A 16,737-nucleotide genomic window follows, 5' to 3' on the forward strand; every position below is an offset into this window, starting at 1 on the left:
GAGGTCCTTTCTAGTTCTAGAAGTTCTTTCTATATCAGGTCTTTCTATATCAGGTAAGTGGTTTTTGCCCATAAGATCTACTACTTATTATCCCTTTATTTAATTTCATTATCCTGGGGGTATTTAGAAATATTTCTATGAAATTTTTAAAAATCTACAACTTAAAAGCTTAGAAAAATAAATCAAGGTATAAACACAATTTTTAGGATGTTCTATTTTAAGAAAAAATAAAATGGAATTTTATGTTTTTGTGAAAGTTGTTTTTGTGTTTGTTGGTTGGGTTTTCTAAGTACATTGTCTCACTTTAAAAGTGAATAAATCTTTGTTTACAGACAGTCCCTGGGTCTCCGACCCCAATATTCCCCTAGTGGCCCGTGAGATCATGCAGCGAATGACCCAACAATTTGCTGCTGAATATACCTCAAAAAATAGCTCTACTCAGGACCCCAGCCAGCCCAATAGCACAAAGAACCAAAGCCTGCCGAAAGCATCTCCAGTCACCACCTCTCCCACGGCTGCAACTACTCAGAACCCTGTGCTCAGCAAACTTCTCATGGCTGACCAAGACTCACCTCTGGACCTTACTGTCAGAAAGTCTCAGTCAGAACCTAGCGAACAAGGTATGGTCTTAAAGCACGGTCTCCTCTATTTAACCAGAAAGCTGATTTGGGGGAGAAAAAATGATTGGCAAGTAGGGTGCCAGAGCAGTAATAGGTTAAAAACAAATGTTGATTCTACCAGGTGTGGTAGTGTGTGTTTGTTGTCAATCCTAGCAGAGGTGAGAGGATCGCTTGAGCCAGGGGTACAAGGCCAACCAGGGCAACATAGCAAGAGACCAGGTCACATTAAAAAAAAAAAAATTCAGGTGCATTCACACAAGACTGTAATTCTAGTACTGAGGAGGCTGAGACAGGAGGATGCCAGGTTCCAAGCCCAGCTCATGGTTACTTAACAAGACACTGCTTTAAAAAAAAAAAAAAAAAAAAAAAAACAGGGCTGTGGGTGGTAGAAGACGACTCCTTAGTTTAATACTCAGTACCAAAAAAAAATGATTCTTAAATTATTCTTTACAATTCAGTGATAAATTAATACAGATAAAATTGTTAACCTTACCACATCATTAGTTCATAGTCATGATTGATGCAGCACTCAAGAAAGTCAAGTTATAGTTGTTACTGTCTTTAAGTTACTTGATATTAACATAAACATTTTGCATTTTACAAAGTATTGTCTTATAAATTTTTCCCTTTATTCTTGATTTTCTGGAATTAGCTTCTATTAGAAATATGCCTTATTAAGTAGAAGTTATACTCCTCAAATGAGATCATAAGGGAAAATATATATTAATTCGAATTTTTTAAAAATCACTAGCGTTAGAGAGCCGGGCGTTGTGGTGCACACTTGTAATCCCAGTGTTTGGGAGGCTGAGACCGGAGGATTCTAGTTCGTGGACAGCCTCAGCTACTTAGTGAGGCTCTGCAACTTAGTGAGATGCTGTTTCAAAATAAAGAATAAAAAAATAGTTCAGGGAATGTAGCTTGGAGGTCGAATGGCCCTGGGTTCCCCAGACCCGCAAAAAAAAAAAAAAAAAAAACCAGCATTAGAAATAAGAAAAGAGGGCCGGGTGTGGTGGCGCATGCTTGTAATCCCCGCACTTGGGAGGCAGAGACAGGAGGATCGTGCAGGTTTGAAGCCAGTAGCGTGCGCTGGCTTAGGAGACCTTGTTTCCAAATAAAAATGTAAAAATAGGTCTGGGAGTATAGCCCAGAAGTAGAAGGGCTTCCAGAAACCCCAGTATAATAGAATACATGTTAGTTTGTTAAGTAAATACAGAAACACGTAGTTATATACATGCACTGCATTATGAACCAACCTTAAAGTATTTCTAAAAGGGAAATGTGAGCGAGGAGCTAAGTTAACGAAGAGGTTAAGGAGTTACCAGTTTTGTATAGCAAATGTGACTGAGTTTAATTTCTCAGAGATGAAGCAAGGATTTCAGCTCATTGAACCATTATAAGTAATTGTAAATTGTTGGTGTCCGTAGTAATGAGATTTAATTGTCATAGAAGTCTTCTAAGAGTATTCAGAAAGGTTATAAGATTTGTAGAATTGTTTATTTTGGAAAGAATAAATTTAATTCTTAAAAGAATGTCTTTGAAAGGACTTTCTTTTGCTTACTCCATGTAATTTTGGGGGCTTTACATTTAATGGGCTAGCTTAGTTGCTTATTAAAAAATGTATTTTTTTGGTTTTTGTTTTCTGGGATTTTTTGTTTGTTTTCTTGTTTGGGTGTAGTGAATCTCTAAATTCTAAGATATTTCCTAAGAGGAGACCTCCTAGCTACCCTGTGTTCACATTGGTCACTGTACCTTTGATTGCCATATTTGTAAAGTTGGGTCTTTTCTGTTTTATTGAAGATTATTTTCTTTACCACAAACCAGTAGTTTTCATTAAAAATATTTTTGTCATGAATATTACATTAAAAGCTTTTGGTTTATAATAGAATGGAACCATAGAGGTATATTTAAAGCATTAATGATAAAGGTACTAACTGAATGGTTCCACTTTGTCTAATAAACCTTAATATAACTAGTGTTTCACTTAATAGATATATTGTTTTGACAACATGCAGTTAATAAGAGACATTTGATATTAGAAAGTAGCATTATAGTAGGTAGACTGCAAATGATGCAAACATTTTTAAAATATTTCCATAATGAATTTTAGTGTTTTCAACTTAAATCACAGTATTTTAGTGGTGGAGTTAAAATGTTTCTTATTTTATTAGACAAATTGCCTGTTTGGTTTTAAATGCTCTAAATCATACTGTCTTTGGTTGGAAAATGTGTGTTTACAAGCATGTGCCACTATGCCCGGCTGGATGGACTTTTTTTTTAATTTATAAATTTAGTTGCATTTTTATTTCTGACAATTTGAAATAGGGAGTAACAAGGTCCTCAGACACCAGTTGTAAGTTAGTTCTCTCCTGGGGTGATTTTTAACATAACTAGAGGCATTCTTTGTTATCATTCTTTGCTAATTTTTTTGGGGGGAGGGTGGTACTGGGGTTCCTGGAAGCCCTTCTACTTCCGGGCTCTACTCCCAGACCTATTATATATATATATATATATATATATATATATATATATATATATATATATATATATATATATATATATATATATATTATGGAAACAGGGTCTCTTAAGCCAGCACGGCTGGCTTCAAACCTGCACGATCCTCCTGTCTCAGCCTCCCAAGCGCAGGGATTCCAAGCGTGCGCCACCACGCCCGGCTATCATTCTTTGCTAATTTTAAACAGAGTTGACAACTTTAAAAGTTGTCCATACTATGAGATTTCTTTCTAGATATATCTATAAGAGGGAAAATATCTTTGTGTGAAAATAAAATCTTTTAATTTTCTGTATTAATAACATGAATTCATAATTTGGTTTGGCTTCTAGGTTATACTTCTAGCCTCATACCAGTCTCAAGGTGGTTTGTTTTTTCATTCCTTATACTTTGCCCATAAATTTTAATAACCTTTTAATTTCAATAGCTAAGTTTTTTGGTGGTTTTTTTTTGTTGTTTTTTTTTGTTTTTTTGGGGTTTTTTTTGGTGGTACTGGGGGTGGAACCCAGAGGCTTTCTACCTCCATGCTATACTCCCAGACCTGTTTCTATTTTATTTGGAAACAGGGTCTCACTAAGTTGCTGAGAGCCTCACTAAGTAGCTGAGGCTGGCTTCGAACCTGTGCGATCCTCCTGTCTCAGCCTCCCAAGAACAGGGATTACAAGCGTGCGCCACCATGCCCGGCTTTCAATAGCTAAGTTTTTAATCGCATATTTTTCAAAAGATTGAATCCAGATATACATAACTTACAGATGTATCCAAAGGATAATGACACAAATTATAAACCAATAACACTGATTTATCTTAACAGACGATTTTGTTTAGTAAATATATGTAAATTAATATAAACCACATAAAACTTTAAAAGTATTTACTTTAAATACTTTAAAATGAATTTTGTTTTGCCGGGCGTGGTGGCGCACGCTTGTAATCCCCACGCTTGGGAGGCTGAGACAGGAGGATCACTCGGGTTCGAAGCCAGCCTTGCTGGCTTAAGAGACCTTGTTTCCAAAAATAAAAAAGTATAAAATAGGTCTGGGAGTGTAGCCCAGAAGTAGAAGGGCTTCCAGGAACCCCAGTACCACCAAATTAATTAATTAATTAATTAATTTTGTTTTATTTAAAATTTTCTACATCCTACTTATATACCTTTGAAGTTTCAGGTAGATTTAGTTCTTGAGGATTTAGTTTTATAACTTATCTGACTTTATGGAACATTAATAACTCATAACTGAATCAGAGTAAGTTTAGAAAATGAAATATAGCCGGGCATGGTGGCGCACACTTGTAATATCCATGCTTGGGAGGTGGAGACAGGAGGATGACACAGGTTCAAAGCCAGCCGCACTGCCTTAAGAGACCCTGTTTCCAAAAATAAAAAAGTATAAAATAGGTCTGGGAGTGTAGCCCGGGGGTAAAAGGGCTTCCAGGAACCCCAGTACCACCAAAAAATAAAATAAAAAGAAAATGAAATATAGTTAGTCTGGTGCCAAATGATATGCCATGTAAACTAATATTTCCAATATCTCACTATATCCTGACATCTTCTATAACTTGTTTTACCTTTTGTTAATAAAAGAGCCCTTGGATGTATTGAATATAACATGCTTTGCTAAAGTTTATGTTGCTTCAGGAGAAAAAAAACATCTTGAATTAATATTAAATTTATGTATGACTAGTGTATCTGCTTTGTTAACTAGGCTTGCAGCTTTTTCATTTATAGCCTACCTAGTTAACGTTTGCTTTACTTTTTAATATCCTCACGTGTTTCTTTGTGTTTCTACAGACGGTGTACTTGATCTATCCACTAAGAAAAGTCCATGTGCTAGCAGTACTTCCATGAGCCATTCTCCAGGCTGCTCCAGCACACAAGGGAATGGGTAAGGGAAATATTTGCAGCCTTCCACATTTTTATATAGATAATTCATCAAAGACTGATGCCAGTCTCCTTTGTATGTTTTTTAAATGAACCCTAAAGAAAACCGATATGCGTTATGACCTTTAGTCCATGAGCCAGAAGTATTTGTGTGATCTAGAATTGGCTAGTACAGACCAATGTTGTCAGCTTAGTATAAATAGCAAACAGTTATGACTGTGGCAAGAATATGTCTTTGGACTTTTAGTTGAGTGTTTTGGAGTATGAAATTCAAGTAATATAGTTTAGATGTAAAGGCAATATTACGTATGCTGAAGTTGAATGAAAAATTGAGCTCCTGTATTTCATTTGATATCTCTAGTGGGGTTTGTGTCCATGTGTGTGTGTTTGTCCATTTTTGTTTGGGTTTGTTGGCTTGAACTGCAATTTTAATTGTATGGCAGTTCAAAAAATGTAATTGTATTTTTTGGTTTTTCATACATAAGGCTCTTTGTAGATATTGATAGATAATTGTCTTATTCTTTCAAGACAATATTATATGCTCAGTTGGACTTTTAATGGGCTAAAGTGAATTCTCTTACCACCTAATTTTACAGTGTAGGAATTACACTGTAATGCATAATACATAATTCTCACTATGCACATCTAATAAAAATTAGGAAAATCTGATATTAGTGAAGATGACTTCACATCATACTAGAAAACTGTTGTAACCAAAACCCAGCTTTACCTTAGATATGAAAAAATAACTTTGGTGAGTTTAAATTCGTTAATATTTTGGAATATTTAACTTTTAAGATAACTATATGAGGAAGTAGTTTTAGATATTAAAAGAACAGGTGAACACTAAATATATTAACCATTTTCAACTTACTTTTTTAATTACCTTCAAACCTAAGGATTTCTTTACTAGCATCTAAAATGCCCCTCTCTGTTTTCTCTAAAATTCCATAATTTTCCTTTTTCTCTCTTCCTCTATTCATTCTAAAAACATTGTTTTAATGCCTTTTGCATAGTTTTCTAATTTTTAAGCCCTTCTCACTGTGGCTTATACTATTGGTCAACATAGTCCCAAATTGCTGGGTTCAATGTATATATCAGAAACACTTGAGTTGTGTAATTATGGATGCATGTGGTAGAAGCCCAAGTACAATTTGCATAAACGATTCCCTTGTTAAACATGGCTACCAGGACTGTGTATTATATAGTGGTTGAAGTTGCTGCGCTTATCCCCTGAATGGGAGGTGTTTTCTACTTGGTTTTATTTTATGGGAGACAAATGCACCAGCAGTACTGCCCATCTTTTGTTGTTGTTGTTGTTGTTTTGTTGTTGTTGTTGTTATTGCATTTATGACAACATCAGTTGCTATAGTTTTGGAGAACATAACTAGCTTATCATTACTTCAAAGTTCCACTTTGGGCCTTACTAATGTAATCATTCCCCTTCGGCATTCTTAGCTAGTTGCCAGTCTTAAGATTAACAACCATTTTCTCTTATAAAAATCAAAACCTACATAACTTTGTGCAAGTAGTTGAAATTTTAAACAGTATCTCAACATTATCCACTTGAAATTTAAAAAAAGTTTTTGGTATTTCAAGAAGAAAGGTTTTTATTAATCAAAGAAAACTGCTTATCTCTGTTAGTAATTGCTTTGAGTAAAACATAAGGAATAAAGTTTTGGGGGAAAATAAGGAATAATCAGGCAAGCCTAAACGATTTAAATGTAGAATCATGATACTCATGTATCTCTAACCAAATAGTATTTTTAAATGAAGAAGTGTGGTAAGTTATAATGGAGTAGATCTTTTGGTTTCTTTTGGTTTGGTTTTTCTCCTCCTCTTGGGATTGATTTCCATTTATATATATTTTTCCCAAGCAAAGTAAGAAACATTATTTGGAATTGTTTGATGTTTGATGATGAACATCAACTTGTTTGTGGGATAAATGAGTGATAATTTGTGGGTTCCACCAGTGTAAACGGTTCCAGTTTCATAGCTAGTTGTCATGAATGTTGAATACACTGCATTAAATAAACAATTTGGCTTACTCTTTTATTACTGTACTTGTTTAGTGGTAACGTCACATTGATAACACAATTCTGTGTAGATCTTTGAAGACTGATGGTTACTTTGTAATTAATAATTACAGTGCTATTTTCAGACAGTTGCGCGAAACTTTTTCTCCGAAAATTTGTGAACCCAACCAGAGACCAGCCAACAGGTTTAATTTTTCTTTGCCCAAAAAGCTTTTTTTTTTTTCTTTTTCTTTTTTTGTGAACAAGTTTTAAAACTAACTGCCGAGACAATTTTTTTTTAATTTTAGAGAAAAATAAATAAATAACACAAAGTGATGTTACCCAAGCAAGGCCTTCTAATAAAGGAGTGGTCCCCTCACCCATCCCTCCCTACCTGTGCAAGTCCTGCTCACATCAGTTTCCTTCCATCCAATTAGGCGACCTGGGAGACCCAGCCAGTACCGCCCAGACGGACTTCGGAGTGGTGATGGGGTACCTCCAAGAAGCTTACAGGATGGAGCCAGGGAAGGTTTTGGACACTCCACATCACTCAAAGTTCCACTGGCTCGATCCCTGCAGATTAGTGAAGAACTACTGAGCAGAAACCAATTATCCACAGCTGCCAGCCTTGGGCCATCTGGATTACAGAATCATGGACAACACTTAATATTATCCAGGGAAGCCTCTTGGGCAAAACCACATTATGAATTCAACCTCAGCCGTATGAAGTTCAGGGGAAATGGTGCACTCAGCAACATCAGTGACCTTCCTTTTCTTACAGAAAACTCTGCCTTTCCAAAAGTGGCACTTCAAGCAAAACAAGATGGCAAAAAGGATGTGAGCCATTCATCTCCTGTAGATTTAAAGATACCACAAGTTCGAGGAATGGATCTTTCTTGGGAGTCTCGCACTGGTGATCAGTACAACTATAGCTCTTTGGTAATGGGTTCACAAACGGAGAGCGCGCTTAGTAAAAAATTAAGGGCTATTCTTCCAAAACAAAATAGAAAAAGCATGTTAGATGCTGGACCTGATTCTTGGGGCTCAGATGCTGAGCAGTCTACCTCTGGACAGCCATATCCCACCTCGGATCAAGAAGGAGACCCTGGCTCCAAGCAGCCTCGGAAGAAAAGAGGGCGTTACAGACAGTACAACAGTGAGATACTGGAGGAAGCAATCTCAGTGGTTATGAGTGGAAAAATGAGTGTTTCCAAAGCTCAGAGTATTTATGGGATTCCCCACAGTACACTGGAGTACAAAGTAAAAGAGAGGCTGGGCACTTTGAAAAACCCTCCAAAGAAAAAAATGAAATTAATGAGGTCGGAGGGGCCAGATGTTTCTGTTAAGATTGAATTAGATCCCCAGGGAGAGGCAGCACAAAGTGCAAATGAATCAAAAAACGAGTAGGAATACTGTAGAGTGCCAATTACTGTACAAACTGGGTGAGCACTACTGCATCATTGTTCAGCTGTCATTGCTTGCACCTAACTTCATTACTGTGACACTTGTTTCTTTGCAGATTTTGCATTGACTTGTGTGTACAGAGGTGAAAGGTGCATTCTGAATGTTGCATATTTTTAAATTTCCACGTGCAGTATGGCTCGGAATATTGTTTGGCCTTTTGCATGTTTCTCTACAAAAGAGAATTGAGTTACCTCACAGAGAACAGATTCATGGAAGTGGACTCCTTGCCTGTAGAGCCTGCATGCTTTCTTTCTCTTTTTTCCTTTAAGTTATATTTGTCTTTACTTTTAAAACAGAAGAGGAAAAAAGCCCCCTTTTAGAAATAACCTCTGTCATACTGGGAGCTTTATCATTGCAAATTGGAAAGCCATCTTATAAAATGTTCACATTTTTTCTGCTACGATTCAACTAATTAAAGGATTAAACTAAAGAAAAAACTAAGAAGAACAATGAACCTTTGAATTCAAAAAATTTGGTTATTCAATAATACTTATTTGGGTCATTTATAATTACACTTTATAATTTTCTATTTACTATTAAGTTTACTTTGAATTTGCAGTCTACTTAGTGCTCACCCAGAGGGGAAGGAGGTGGGAAATGTGCACACACTACCTTCAGAAATGCTTCAGTTAATTACTTTGAACACTACCTTTGCTGTAATTTCATTTGAGATTTTCTAAGGGTAAAATTTGATCTCACCAACAAGTGAGGATATAGCCTTATCTCTTGGAGGACGAGCTCCCTTCTTACTCAGGAGCAGTCAGGGTACATTATGTAAAACAATGGAGGATGCCTCATTTTAGCAAACTGGGTTTCTTTGTATTTTTCAGTCCTTTTTCTGAATCGATCTGTACTAACCAACAACTAAATATTGTTGAAGCAACTAATTTAAGATATTCAAGAGCTGTTTATCGGGTATGGGAGAAATAGGGAAAGAAATATGTGAAATATGTAATTAAAAATGATACTTAGGTTTCACAACCTTGGTAGTCTTATCTAATATCCACATTGATGAAAGATCTCAGTTTTATGGTAAGAGAAAAAAACTCAATCCCTAGGTAACCTAATATGATATGGATTGCATATCAGTGCTAACAATAATTCAATCAGGAGTTAAGCGCATTGGAATTTTTTTAATTAATCCAAATACTAGTGAAAGGTTGGGAGAGGTGGTTTTTTAGTTGTTTGTTAATTTTATCTGATTTTTTTTCTTTCCTTGGCATCCTGCATTACTCTCTCCTTCTTAACTTTTTCTCATATTTAGCTATTTTCATGGTTGTTTAGCACACATTTCAGGACCTTTCATATCATGTTTGTATAGCACTCCTTGAAGAAAATCTTAAGCTTTTTTTGGAGATGGGCTTATAAAATTATAGTAATCAGCTTTGGAAAGTTTATTTTCTATAATTTTTAGAAAAATAACTGATAAGTAAAGCCCATGGAATTTAGTCTTACAATTTAAATTACTATTCCTGTGAAGCAAAATCTATACCACATACACCCTGAATTTTAATCTGCTGAGAAAGGTGGTCAGGCCATTTGAAATTTACCCCAAAAAACAAAAATCATTGGAAATTTTGTGCAAAATAAAGTCAAACACAAAGAATTGATTAAATTAAGATTGGTTTAGATGGTTTCTAACAGTTTGAGGAGTAGTAGGTCTAGATAGTCCCAAGGTATAAATTCTTGCCTGGAAACTTGGAGCAGTTAATTAAGTTAAGCATAATTTTCCCTCAGCAAACTGTGTTCAAAGGTTAGGCACACCATTGCTGTTATTAGAATACACGCACTGCTCATTCTTGACATAGCCTGGGTGTGGATTCCTCTTATGATTTGGTTATTTTGTGTAGCAGTTTAATCAGTGGGTGACTGAGCCTGTTTTCTTTTGGCTTTCTAGTCTCAACAGAAAAAACAGTTTGGGTTTAGTGGTAGTATATAACTGCAATATTTTCTAGCCTAGCTGGAAGTTGCAGTCAAAAATACATTATGAAATATATGGATTTCATCTGCAGTAGAAGGAAGTTGTAGAAAGTTTGCTGAAAGCAAAGGGCTAAGCTTATGAAGGAACACCTCCTTTGTTTCACACTCAGTTTGTCAGCACACGGTTATTTGCAGTCAGAGTGCCTGAGTGCACAATTTGGGGTATTCAGTAGCCCAAATTTCTGCAAAAAGGTCCTTTGCAAAATTAATTTGTGCTTGTTTTTATCCCCTCTCAAAAAGATATCATTAAAGGCCCATTTAAAAATCTGGCCCTAAAAGTTGAACTTTTGTAGAGTTTTATTGTTCAGAGAGGTTTAATCCTATGTGGTAGTCTATATAAGTGATGTATGAGTTGAGTTACGTAAATTTTGTCATTGTAGTGTACACGGAGTGATCATTTTACTAACAAAAATATTTTCTATGTGTGTTTCAGTGGATGACAATCGAGCAGCAGAAGAATGGTGTGCCTACCCTTTAATGCTGCAGTTTAAATAAGAGAACTTGTATTGTGTCATTTCAGATTGTAGGCTGAGAGTTGTAAATAGTGAAAATTTGAGTACTTCTATTATTTGTTTTGGTTAGAAAGTGAATTTAAAAACAAACCAAACTCTAAACTTTCTCAGATTAAAAGTCCTGAGACCTGAAGATTGTAATATTCATGTCTGTGAAGCTTTTAAACATTACACTTGAGATCAGTCATGACTTGATATTCAGGTAAATTTTCTTTTCCAAGAAGCTTTTGAATAAGCATATTTTCTCCAAAGGTCGTCTTTCTCTATCTTTCTTCCTCTCTCCCATCCCCTCGTTTGAAGTTTTTTTTTTCTTCTTCTGAGTATAGATTATTTTAAAGCACTAATTGCATTACATTGGTAACTGCAATATAAAATAGCCATTATTGTTTTGTGAAGCATGGTTGAAATTAGATAGTGGTCCCTTTCATGAGCCTCTCAAAAAAAACCTTAAAAAGACAAAAAGCTGCTGAATATTTCAAAAGATATATATTTTACCTTATTGTAGGTTTTGTAAAGTTAGTTTGTAATATTCAGGTGCACTTTTAATGTTAAATTTTGTGTTCAGAGTTCCATTATACCATGTATTTTTTGGAGGTGGCTCATCACATGGTTGGCAGTCTTTGTGCCACAGTGATCCCTTAATATTTTATTTCTCTCTTGATTTGCCACTATGCTGTATTGGCACTTTCAGTGTAGATATTCTAGTTTGGGGACATCCTAATAAGTGTATTATAGAGATTGGTCTATTTGTATGCTTAATTTCTTCTAATCAGAGTTTTGCATGGCCCAAACAACAATTGACCATTTTTATTGTATGAGAAAGTGTAGTTCAGACTTTGTCACAAAAGCCTTTTTTCCTCCCAGTTTCCATTATGACATTATTCAAATTATATAACATTTTGTGAACTAATAATAATACAGTAAATTCTTGCATTTTAATGGGAGAACATTGATATTACAGAGTAGATAAGCTATGGCATTGTAGAATCAAAAGCTAAATAATTCTCTAGAGGGTTATCTAGTTGGTATTTTATCATTAGTCATCATGCTTGACAGTAGTATATTCTATTACTTTGTTCAGTAGGCTTACAAGTGACTCCAAATTCTATTTGTGATGAGCTATACACTTTATTTCTGCTCCCCAAATACTATGAAGGAAAAGGTCTCTCTTTCAGGAAAAAATAATTTATATTTGTGTATAATACTTTTAATATTAAGTTTGTTGTTATTCTGAAGTTTAGATGTTGCTTGATAAACTTTTGCTGCAGCAGATCATGAGTTATGAGTAAGGCTTTGTGTGATAGTAGGGGTCCTTATGTGAAGTTAATTACTGTTCAGTTCTGTGAGCAAACTCAACAAGTGTGAAGTGTATATTAGCTTTATTTGGTATACTTTTATTTACATATTGAAGTGCTTTAGAACTCTGGTTATCTTATATAAATCATTACCTCAACCAATTGGCATTTCTATTCCCCAGTGTTTAACCTTAGCTATATGGAATCAGTGAAACTAAAGGCACAATGAAATGTTTAGTTTCCAATCTTCTGGAGAGAACTCTTAATTAGACTAAAAATGACTACCTGTTAAGGCCCATATCCTAACTACCTTCTGTCTTTTGGCAGAACACAGCAACCTTTGAGCTGCTGGTGAGATGTGTTCTCCCCTGTCCCAAGTAAGCACATGGTGCCCAGCATGGTTCTAAGCCTTTGTAGATTCTCTTATATTGACTCATGATAGTAAAGCTTGCATTTATTTATTTAGTTCATAAGAAATAATTGTGAGTTCAGTGGGAAAACCCGAAGTTATTTTGAGTTACTAGAGAAGATATATGACAGGTTAATAATTTTCTTTAACATCTTAACCATGTAGATTTCATTTTGAAGCTCTATGTTGCTTTCTAATTCTTTATTTAACCAGATGCCAGAGATAGTTTTCACAGAATCAGTCTCCCCTTCCCCACCCTGTCTCTCTCTCTTTTCTTTATATTTTGGTTGCTGTCGTTGGTGATAGAATATGGCAGTAGATAAAATTGCCCCACTTAATGTTTTATAGAAGTATTGAAGGTTATAGGTTAAAATTTGGCCTTTATGAAAATATCAAAGATTGCTTTCCTTGTTACCTTTCTATTAGAATTAGGTCTTCATTAATATTATGGTCAGGCCAGTATTAATAAAAACTTGATGGCTTTAGACAGTCTATTTAGGTTTTTCAAAAAAACATAATTGCTCTCAAAATCTACATAAAAGAAAAAGTATAATGTGCAAAGAATACAGGCCTCCAGACTCTGTCTTTTTAGTTTATTTTGGGTTAATTCTGTCCTTGAAACTTGAATAGGATTTGTGAACATACTGACTGAAAGGAAGATAGAGAAATTCTTTGCATATCCTCTCTTATTCCAGATAATCTTTTAGTTATCTTGAAAAGAAGCAGACATTAGCCCTGTAGTATAACACTATAGCTGAGTACCCTAAGTGTTACTAAAGGAGATTGAAGGAAAGAGGTGGGATGTAGGGTGTGCAAGTACATAGACATAGAAGAGGGTAAAGGTTCTGCCCTATTACACTAAAAAAGAGTCTCAGGACACACCGTGTGATAAAGTTGGGCCAGCTTTATTTGATAGAAAACATTTTATATTGTTTGAAAATGAAAATTCAGGCTAATGTTGATTTGTCCAACAATAAAATACGAGTTAATTCTGCAACCCTTGGGGGGGGGTAATTTTTAAGGTTCCCAGTTCATTTAAAGCTGTACTCATAAAAGCTAAAAAGTAAGCACTTTTAGTTAACTATGGATTTATTGGATGTAGCAAATACTAGAATCATATTTATCTTTATTGTTTGAATGTGGAAATGAACTCTTTTTTTATTTCATCTTGAACTGTCATTGAACAGGCTCAAGATATTTTCAACACTGGAAATGACCCTACACACATACCAAAAAATAATAATAATAATAATAATAAAGCAGTACGACATATTTGAAGATCCATACCTCTTAAACTTTTTAGATTTGTCTTGGGAAAAAATTAAGAACCTATAACCAGTATTAGCGCAGTCTTGGATTCCTTGTTCTGCATAATTGCACCCTTTCTCAGGTATGTCCTGAAAATAAATTTTAAAATGATCTCTTTGGAGATTAGATTCTCAGTGGATAGTGTGTAAGGGGACTGGGGGTGGGGGGCCAGGGATAGTTGGACACAGGACACTGACACAGTAGAGCAGGGATTTCTAACAGTCACTAGCCAAATAGAATTTCAAGCTAGGATATTTTTACCCCTTCAGAATGAGTGAAACAACTCCTGTCATTTGGTAAATACCTGGTGCTACACTCCTAAAAGTCTTTCATCAAGGTGACTTTTCCTGCTTGGTGAAAGGGTATATAGTGAACTTTACTGTCACTAGAAAAGCACTTGTCCAAAATGTTTAAAGTACTAGAAAAGGGATAATTCAGCACTTTTTCTGTTACAACACTAAAGTCTTAATTTATCTTCAGAGTCTTAGGTACTGTAAGTTTTAAGGTGATTATTTAAAAATATGAAACATACTACATAATACGGGGTCAGATCACATTTATATAAATCTTATTTTAACAAACGACAATAACATTTTGTACCTTTCTAGCAATTCTAAGTGATTGCCTCATTTTCCCCATTTCATTAAGCTTTTCAAGCTTAAGAATTTGGAATTTGAGAGAAGGTGAGGGGAAAATTCCCTAAAGTGAAAAATTGCATTAGTCCATTTTAGAAAAATTAATTACTAGGAAAATGGGTAGGGATTCTCTCCCCCTTTTAAGTCTTCAGGGAATGAGCAGTATTTAGAATCTTTGGCTGAAATTCAAGCCTTTTTACTGTGTAAATTTTTAATATTAATTCACTGACATGCTTTTTACATCAGAGGACTGAAATGGATCTTAATGTTTTTAAGTTGTGGAAGGGTATATTTCTAAAATGAGGGGGGCATAATTAACTAGGTTAGTATTACCAGCATTAGTAAGTTTAAGGAATTTTAGTATGTAATAGCAAAGTGTTTGATTAAAAGTCTAATCCTATATTACTAGTCGAAATTAGTTACATTCTGATCTAGGAAAGATATAGTCATTGGATATTGATATGCTGTGCTGTCAGAAAACCAGACTACAAAACCTTTGTCTGACTCCCACTTGTTGCTTGTTCTGATGGGATGTATACTTTTGTATACTTTACAACAGCTTTTTGCTGCTTTGTAAAAAAAAAAAAATGCATATACTATACATTTGGAACATTTGCATATAGTTCTTTATAACCTCCACTTTAAACTGTTAGACATTGGTATTTTATCAGTCCATACTGTTAAATAAAACTAATGTTCTTAGAAATCCAACTTGTACACACTGTTTAAAAACCCTCAGGGACAGTTTACACACTCTTCTCACTCAATTCAGGTACTTTGATGCTGTTCTTAAACCTAACAGTGACTTGTATTTTTCTGTTTTGCTTTTATTTCGACGTGCTGGTAGCACATCTTTGATGAATGTCAACTTAAAAACTCAGTTCAGGTATCCAGGTATAACTCAGCCAAACAGATTTTAAAGCTGCATATAACTCTCCAGCACACGGTGCCTCACACTCTTATAGTGGCATTCTATATATTCAGTTATTACTACTGAGCAGATAATATGGGGGTTCCTGTTAACAGTGTATTTTTTAAAATGTGCTTAAACTACAACCAGTACACACACACACACACACACACACACACACACACACACACACACACACGGTGAAACTATATTTTTAAATGCCACTAATAGCCAGCACAATTAAATGACATTCCTATCTGCTTCTGCGAACTGTAACAGAGGCAGTTCCTCCTTGATGTGGCTCTTGCTTCTTCACCATAACTACTACTAAATTCAAGCACTGGTCCTTTGGTGTCTGACCTCTACATTCTAGTTTATGCAATGTCTTCAGAGAATCTGTGCACTGGCCACTGTGATGGAACCATTGGGCCAAGAGTGCTTTGAGTTTATCAGTAGTGATTCTGCCAAAGTTGGTGTTTTAACATGAGTATGTAAAATGTCAAAAAAAATTGGCAGAGGTTTAGGTCTGCGTATCAGCAGACAATTTTGTCAGTGCATTTTTTTATAGCCTTGAAGACCTCAACGACAGGTTTCTTCTGATGTGAAGTTCTAATTCCAGTGTTTTAGAACTTTACATCTGATGCTAAGACTTGCCTCTTAAAAAGTTTGTTTTCTGCAGTACTGTCTGTGGTTAACAAAATAACTTTATCCCTCTGCTTTGATATTTGATATCTTACATCTACAAGAAATTTTCTTCACATATATAAAAACCATAGCCTGTGAAGATATGGAAAATGGCATCTTTCAGATTTCTAGAAGTTCAATTATCATGCAACAAAACAGGAACCCCCTTAACTCTTATGGACCTCATTTCAATATACTGTTTACAGTTTGACGGAATTGTATAATTTAATATTTCTCTTGTACTGTAGTTTATATTTATTTACAGATTTTTTGTACTGTGTGATTTGAACTTTTTGTTCCTTGCTATGATCAATGTTTATGTAGTAGAGCACTTATGATCACAAATTAAGTTTTTTGGTTTGATTGCACTACATTAAATTTTTTAATGCAGTTCTGATTTTTGACTGGACTAAAATAAGCTGTGTCTTAATGTATGTGATGAGTACTTAAGATTTTAATCCATGTGGTCCCTCCCTTTTTTTTTCCTTTTATTTGCATTGTATGTCAAAAGCGCTAG

At 35.0% G+C, this 16,737-nt stretch overlaps 1 protein-coding gene across 2 annotated transcripts in view; it reads left to right on the forward strand.

The window, feature by feature from the left end:
* Nucleotides 1-382: 382 nt before the first annotated feature.
* LCOR (ligand dependent nuclear receptor corepressor) overlaps nt 383-16,737 on the forward strand; it is a gene marked incomplete at both ends in the record, with an annotated part of 33,125 nt that continues 16,770 nt past the window's right edge. The window contains 3 exons of one of the 2 annotated variants that reach the window (XM_080693798.1): nt 383-620; nt 4,919-5,012; nt 7,461-8,430. In XM_080693798.1, the coding sequence (XP_080549924.1) occupies nt 383-620; nt 4,919-5,012; nt 7,461-8,430 (1,302 nt within the window). Of the gene's footprint in view, nt 621-4,918; nt 5,013-7,460; nt 8,431-16,737 lie in introns of those variants that run through there. The other variant, XM_080693797.1, reaches the window with a different exon arrangement.

This window comes from Muscardinus avellanarius, assembly GCF_963383645.1.
Source record: "Muscardinus avellanarius genome assembly, chromosome: 4".
Classification (NCBI taxonomy): Eukaryota; Metazoa; Chordata; class Mammalia; order Rodentia; family Gliridae; genus Muscardinus; species Muscardinus avellanarius.